Source organism: Alosa pseudoharengus, unplaced genomic scaffold, assembly GCF_046254945.1.
Source record: "Alosa pseudoharengus isolate Yale_2024_CS ecotype anadromous, Long Island Sound unplaced genomic scaffold, YU_APseudo_1.1 YU_APseudo_1.1_scf_20, whole genome shotgun sequence".
NCBI lineage: Eukaryota > Metazoa > Chordata > Actinopteri > Clupeiformes > Clupeidae > Alosa > Alosa pseudoharengus.
Window position 1 is genome coordinate 6,290,343 of NW_027468664.1, and position 7,704 is coordinate 6,298,046.

General features: G+C 44.9%; 1 protein-coding gene across 1 annotated transcript; it reads left to right on the forward strand.

Moving 5' to 3' along the window:
- The first annotated feature begins 1,359 nt into the window (after positions 1-1,359).
- Positions 1,360-6,777, forward strand: myoz1b (myozenin 1b). The gene is made up of 6 exons (XM_076297270.1): positions 1,360-1,443; positions 2,525-2,611; positions 4,514-4,683; positions 5,132-5,219; positions 5,447-5,621; positions 6,256-6,777. Exons 2-6 carry the CDS (start codon positions 2,527-2,529, stop codon positions 6,485-6,487), a joined length of 750 nt encoding a protein of 249 aa, XP_076153385.1. The 5' UTR covers positions 1,360-1,443; positions 2,525-2,526; the 3' UTR covers positions 6,488-6,777.
- Positions 6,778-7,704: the final 927 nt, after the last annotated feature.

A 7,704-nucleotide genomic window follows, 5' to 3' on the forward strand; every position in this document is an offset into this window, starting at 1 on the left:
CTGGATAAGCGATTGTGATTGGTGCCTGGATTTTTGGAACATTGGAAATGGGTGTCAGTGGCATCCTTGCCTGACTGACCTGCAGAGAAAAGTAAAGGTTCACTTGGGTTCTGCTGTCTCTCAGTGGGCGATGACCAGTGCAGTCCCACCACTCAGACATTTGGGCTCCACTGTGGGCGCCCCACCTCCAACTCCCACCCCCAACTCCCACCCCACCTCGATCCTGTCAGATCCTGCACGCGCTCCCTGGCTATTTATAGGGCTGTTAATACCCGAGCATTTGGTCAGACAGCTAACAGCTAAACTCAATCTGTTTTTTTTACAGTGTGATTATAAAACAAACATGTGAAGACAACAAGAAAATCACCAGAAACTCTGCATGAGTACTCTCTGCTCAAAACATTGAAATTGAAAGGAAAGCTTAAGGCATGTTTTCATAAAGGAGGCATAAAGGAGGCACCTTGCCATGTCAGTGCACAATAAAAACTGTGACAAGAATCGGCTGACCTTGTTCCTCCCTCCAACATAAACACATCTCATATCATGGTTGATTTAGGTCCCTGGTATGCTTGGCGTTATACTTGCAGCTGAGAAGGAACACAACTTCTCATCCCTCTGTTCTGTGTTCTCAACTACAGCTGAGGGCCTCCAGCACTGCAGGTTCTGAAGAGTTACTCTATGTCCACTGTACTTCTTGTCACTGGTCTGGTCCTGACTAAGCAGCATTTCAGCAGGCATAGGGTGAGTGGTTTCTGTTGACATTCTTAGTTCTTTCTGTGGAAGTCCCTATTTTGGCTGAGACCTTTTCTTAGAGGAGATCTTCAATAAAACTCTTAAAGATTAAAGCTTCTGCGATAACGTTTGCCAAAGCACAAATCTCAAGGGATGATGCTCACTTGAGAGCAAAGAAGCGAGAGGCAGAACGCACTGGTCAGAAATAAGCATGGGGATATAAAAGCACGCAACACTTTCAGAACTCTGACTCTAAAGATCACACAAATTGGAGAAAGAGGAACAGAGTGATTCACAAGTTCGGCTCCCCAATACTGTCCTTTCCCTTGACTGTATGAGGGCCCCTCTCAAAACTCCTCTCACTTTGTTGATCTATATATAGTGATGAGAAGCATCTGCAAGAAAGTATCAGTCTCGGATCACCAGCGGCCTGTTTGCCTAGGCCATGCTGCTTTGTAGCATGCAGCTCAGTGTAACCCCCCCCAGGGCCCAGCCCCCTCCCCAAAGACTGCTGCCTCTGCCACTGCTTGGGTTACACTCTTCCTGGGATGTAGAAGGGCAAGGCAAGAGCAAGTGCAACAGTGGTGGTTCGGACGTGCCAGAAACTCTGGGATTGTGGAATAATCCAAAGCTGCTTCTTTCCTGGAACGTACGGGGTCTGTTTTAAAGTGGGTTTTAGTTCTCTTTAATCCCAGGGACTCTTGATTTTAGGTAAGAGTGCCTTTGGATGCTTCATGCTTGCATGGATTTCAGACTTTGCATGTCTTCCCATTCAGGCACGCCAACCGTCGTGAAAGAGACTTGTTGCTCTGGATGGCTTATGAGGACAACTACCTCTGGTGTGACCATGAATTAAATATCTGATACTGGCCAGTGCTGGCCCATGTTCTGTGGTAGACGTTTTGCCTATGTACACACATAACCCTTATCAAAAACCTCAAGAACCTTTGTCAAGACCTGAAATTGCATTTGACTGAGACGATCTGTTTTACCTTTCTAGATAGTGCACAATTTATAAGCTCAATATTGCGTGTCATGTTTTCCTCGATTACTCACACATTAAACTTTAAACCTATGCCAGTGTGGGAGGCAGTGTTAAGACTTGGGCGTGTCAAAGACAAATGTCCAAGATCTCCCTGCTTCACGTATCTTCTTAAAATATTTAAGATGGCAACATCATAAAGTTGAAGACGCTTTAAAAGTACAGTAATACATCCGACTTTATATAACATTAAAATGGTCATGTATGCTTATGTTTAAGTCCACCACACAAGTAGCAGGGACATCTGGGAATGTGCTGACTGCATTTCTCCCTGCGTGTTATGGATTTATATAGTTTGCTAAAACTGGACTACCCCAGCGTGTAACAGGAGCTGGAGATGTAGCAGTGCTCGGTTTATAGTCACTTCTCAGCTTCCAAAAGAGACCTCACCATGACAGTGATTTACTCAAAAAAATAAAAAATTTTTTTTATAACTATTGCTCAGTTGCACTGAATGGAAGGAAACACTAGAAACTTTGTTTAGTTGATCGTAAAGACAGACATTTTTAATGGCTGTTTGATTATTATACTGATGACAAGGTAGTGGCCTGGCACCAACCCAACTAAAACTGTGCATGTTTATTAATAGATATAACTCAACATATATAAATAATTTTCAGAAGAATTATTTTCTGCTCATGATGACTAAGTGAGCAGCTAGTTATGTTGCTGCCCCAGACTGTGTTGCATGCTACCTCCATCCTAACTGGGTGGGATTGTCTGACCTGGCTGTGCCTTGTGTCCACTCAGACATGCCTCTGTCCGCCCCCGCCCCCCCCAACAAGAGGAAAAAGCCCTCCAAGATCATCACCGACTTCGCCAACATCACACAAGATGGTAAGTTCGCCCAGTGTCCCACACAAGGTGCTGAGTTAGCAGCTTTTGTATGAGATAATAACTCCCCGCGTTCCCACACATCCATTAGCTATTACCAATTAGCCCTCTCGCTCTCTGAGTGTCTGTAGATGACACTGGTGAAACGGTCAGTCAGTGCGACCGTGTGAAATCTCCGAAATCACACAGAGGGCGAGGTAACTGGTGCCACCAGCTTCTCTCTCTCTTCCTCTCTGTTCTCAGCTCCACAGTTTATTTTCCCTCCCCTCCTTGAGGGCGCTCCCCCCTCCCCCCCACCCCCACAGAGGCATGTGACTCAGCCAGTGATGCATGGCAGAATGTTCTAAAATGTCACAGCCCATTATAAGTTACCCACTCTGGTATCTTCTATCCCCGGGTACCCCCTCTCCTTCTCTCTCCCTGTCCGGGCTTGAGGAGACTGCATTGAATGGCGTTCTCAGCATCAGGGACACTGATGTATACCCTCTCCTCTGGACCTTTGCTTTTGCTCCAGCCAACAGCAACTCAATACCCTTTGCATACTTCTCACCAGCCGAAGGATAAGGCCGTAATTGCACTGGACTTAAAATCTAATACAGCTTCTAAATGCTTGTAGTGTCATGGAAACTAGATCCTGGGAAGACCCCAGAGTGTGAATTTTCAATTTGCCTGTCTGTAATACATTGCCACCAGTTCTCACACTGCGTTTGAATATAAACATTTAAGATATGAATATGATGCTGACGAACTGCTTCACTAACAAGTAGTTGTCAAACATACAGATGAAAATGTGACACCAATGGAATTTTGTTTCCCCAGGTGATAATCAGAGTCCATATTTAAATATAGATCCCAAAGAACATAATTATCTTCTCTCAGGTCTGGGAGACATTTTGTTTGGCAAACCTCAGCTGAAAATCTGTGCTGAACTATTATGGGCAAACAAAGCGGCTGTCCACGCCTTCTGTATCTCACTCACTCTCTCACACACACACACACACACACACAAACACACATACACACACACACACACTCTCTTTCTCTCATTCTTTCTCTAATGAGCCATACTGTTTCTGTGAGAACAATCTCTTTCAGAGGTGCAGACACATACCTCATGCTTGCTGCTCCAGGGTTTCACAGCTGTTCTTAAGCACATGCAGTCAGTTCATTCATTTTCCTGAAAAAGAAAAATCAAAACAATTGTATCAATAAATCATTAATTTATGCGCCTGACTTACATATATCTTCAACAAAATAATCTCACTGCTAACACATGACTAATCATTTAAATAACTATGGTATGGCTCAAAGCAAGTGTTTTTGGTAATCTTTTGAGTGTAAATAGTGCCCCATAGGTACAACAGAACTGATGGTGCAATGAATGTTTACATGTGAGTCCCAGTGGGCCGGGCCTAACGTGCACATTTGTTTTTCATGTTGGTTAAACTCATTTACAAACTACACAGATTCTGACACACCTTGCAACCTCAGCTCCTAGTTGATCATTTGTTAATTCCACCCTGTCATTGGAACTGTCCTGTATTGTCACAGTGGTGACAGAAGCATTAACCTTTGGCTACATTTCAACATACAGTAAAAGCACCTTTGTGCAGAAGGAAGGAATTGCATTTTACAAGATCACACAAGTTTCTCCCATCAATCTGTCTACCTGTTTGTTGCCATCTCTATTAGTATAAAAATACCCAGAGTGCTTTCTTATTTTCTGAATACCCTGCTGAAATTACCATTATAGGAAAAGTGAACATGACACAGACAAGGTGGAGAGATCCTTACACATGTTTAAGGATATCTGTAGGGTATCTAATTGGGGCAAGATTAAAAATGGCACACTACAAAGCCTGTCTGTCCTCTCTGTGTCCTTAAGCCTTTATCTCTGCCTCTGAGCAGATCAGGAGTCCGACCCTGAAGCCAGCGAGTTTGACTTGGGGACCAAGATCAAGACCCCCAAGGATACGATGCTGGAGGAGCTGTCCCTGATGAAGAACCGGGGCTCTAGAATGTTCCAACTGCGTCAGCAGCGCGTGGAGAAATTCATCATCAGCACGGAGCACATGGTGAGAGCGCTCACAACACATGCCATGCACACTGGGATGGAGCCAGAAAATCAATGTGCCAATAAGTTATAAGACATCAATACGCTGATACTGCAGGTATCAACATGTTTGTCCCATGTGCATGCAGGGGCAGCTCCCTATAGGTATAGATAATGTATATCCATTAGAGTGGTCCCTGGGAGGCTGACTGTTATTAGAAGAATGCACAGGGTAGCCTGCTCAGCCAGGGTAAATAAGCCTAGATTGTGTACTGTCACTCTGGACTCTCTAAAAAAGTCTGTTACCATCTTGATTTACCTGTGTGCAATTGCATTTGTGCAAGTGTTAAGGTGAAAATGACTCAGAATGATATGCACTGCAAAACACAAACACACACACACACACACACACACACACACCAAACATGCATTCTTGAATAGAGTCTACAATTATCTGTGTACTTTCCAAGCAAAATCTGCAGGAGCTGGTACCTTCTCTAGGCTGTGAGATGCTTCCCCCAGTTCCCCCAAAGCCTGCTGCGCCTGAACCAGTCAAAGGTACCTTTCCTTCTCTCTGGATGTCAGACAGTCCAGATACGTTCCATTACTTGATTGGATTGAGCATGAACAATAAATTACTACTCCAAGATACCCACTGGCATAATACACTCAAGTGCCTTCCGCAAACACAGAGCAAAGAGCAGAGGTCAGACTGTCATAGTTCATATAGTTCAGGTATGGCTGAGAGAGAGAGGTGTGTTAAAACTCTTTCTCTCTGAGTGCAGAGGAGGTCGATGAGGCTGCCGAGAGGGAGAGGAGGAGGCGCGAACATGTCAAGACGTACATGTCTCCATGGGAACGTGCCATGAAGGGAGACGAAGAGCTGCGTGCAACCATGCAGTCAAAGATGCCTGGACCACACGTGCACAAGGACATGCCCAAGTTCAAGAGCTTCAACAGGTAATATATCAGCCCAAGTACAGACGTGTCACCAAGTAATATAACCTCACCATTACCATGTTAATCAAAGTCGTGGGGGGACAGGGGTTGAATAAATAAAAACGGTCATGGCTGAGGCGTCTGAAAAGTTACTCACATTAAACAAGTTTATACACTGAAATTTAAACAACACAAGCAAACAAGCATTATGTTTTTAAGAGGACAATTCTCTGTATTCTAATAAAAAATGACCACACCTTCCTTTTACTGCATCAAGATTTTTGCTTTAAAGAATTATCACCGATGTGATTGACAGAAATGATAATCTTGTCTCCTCATGTAGGTGTGACATATTGCTTTTTATGCACATGCATGCACAGTTTCTGTTGTGTCTGTGCATTGTGCATTTGTGCAGTACTGGATGTGAGCTGTATACCTTGCGCTAACAATGACAGCTCATTACAGTCAATGCAGGCAAAATACATTGTAGATAAACTTGTCTTGTAACAAAGGTATAAATGGCAAATGTAGCTGTTGCTCTCCGGGGTGGAAGACTATGTTAAGTCCTCTAGGATATGCAACGGGTAAGGTAGTCCTTGCCCCAAGCCCCCCAGATCATCCCTGATCTCCTGCCTCCTTTTCCCCACACACTCAGAACGGCACTACCTTTTGGAGGCTTCGAAAAGGGCTCCAAGCTGCTGACCTTCCAGCCACCGGAGATTAATACCTATGAGGAGCCCGAGATGGTGCCAGTGCACCAGTGTGACATCCGCTCCCGGCCCTCCTTCAACCGCACGCCCATCGGCTGGGTGTGCAACGACGAGCACAGCCACATCCACATGGAGATGGATGCCATACCATTTGATGGGGAGACCGACGACCTCTGAAGATCTTGCCTGCATGCAAACTTCAAAGAGTCACCCATACTCACACACACACACACACACACACAGACACACACACAAGGCAGACTGCACACAAATTCTAAGACAACAGGACCTTGTGCAAACATGGCCCCTGCTTATACATAAAAAAAAACTGTGATAGGTCTTTACTTGCTTGCAGGTTGAAGTGGTTTTAGGAAAAAATGGCCTAAGTAGGCTATGTTGCTATCTGTCGCTACGCGTGCCAACTTTTCACACCTGTTATGGAAGTTAGGCTATCTTATACAAGGTTTAAAAGAGCACTGCATTAGTAAAGAATATTATGATGATAAGGATGATGATGAGACCTGACAATTGAATGACAGCCTATCCTTCATTGTTTCTGAGTATTGATACATTAAAAGTTTTATGTGATGTAAAGAAAAGGCTCTGCTTCTTTGGTGAGAAATGTGTTAGCTGTACCTATAAGTTTGTTATGTTGTTTAGCCTTTTCTCTCTTTGTAGTCAGTGGATGCTCCGGCACCCCTGGCAAGCCCAAAGTTAGAAGTGTCGCTTATGCTTTTAAGGTCGATTTGAGGCCTGGGAACGGAGCAGTTGGAAGCCAATTTCATGCCCCCGGACACCAAATTACAAAATAGAGGCTTTGTAATTACGTAACTGTTGTTCTTGTGAGTGCGTAGGGTCGGGTTCCGCTAGATGGTAGCAGGAAGCTCAAATCGTAGCTCAAATGCGATGATGTCAACGCAAGAGAAAAGCAGCGCACTCTCGCGAGAGCTTGGTGCTTTGGCTGCAGCGCTGGATGGCGCTGGCGGAGGCTCGAGGATCTGAGATTCCTCCCGGGTTGCATTCGGGGAGGACACAGGACCGCATCTGAGTTGAGGCAGGAGGTGAGTGAGCGCTGGTTACACGTGATTGACGGCGACAACAACATCAGGACTCAGGAGGTTTGTGAAAATTAAAACCCCTTTTAAATGAACATAAAAGTGTAACTTGACAAGCACTTAGGCTCGTTGATCCTGTGCAGATGTTATCCAATTCTTGTGACTCTCAGTCAGACCTCGGCATGTGAACAAGATGCACGAGTCGCTTTTATGTCCTAGGCAACGGAGCGCATTGCAACGCGGTTGTGCCAACGACTGCCCTTTTTGCAGGTAGCCGGATGAGCTAACGTTGCGGACTGTGCACAGTCACACTCAGCATCTATTGCCAAAGCACAGGCT

Coding starts and splice junctions, on each gene's coding strand:
- myoz1b (XM_076297270.1), top strand. CDS start 2,527: ATGCCTCTGTCCGCCCCCGCCCCCCCCAACAAGAGGAAAAAGCCCTCC. Junction 4,684..5,131: donor TCATCAGCACGGAGCACATG/GTGAGAGCGCTC, acceptor GTACTTTCCAAG/CAAAATCTGCAGGAGCTGGT. Junction 5,220..5,446: donor TGCGCCTGAACCAGTCAAAG/GTACCTTTCCTT, acceptor CTCTGAGTGCAG/AGGAGGTCGATGAGGCTGCC.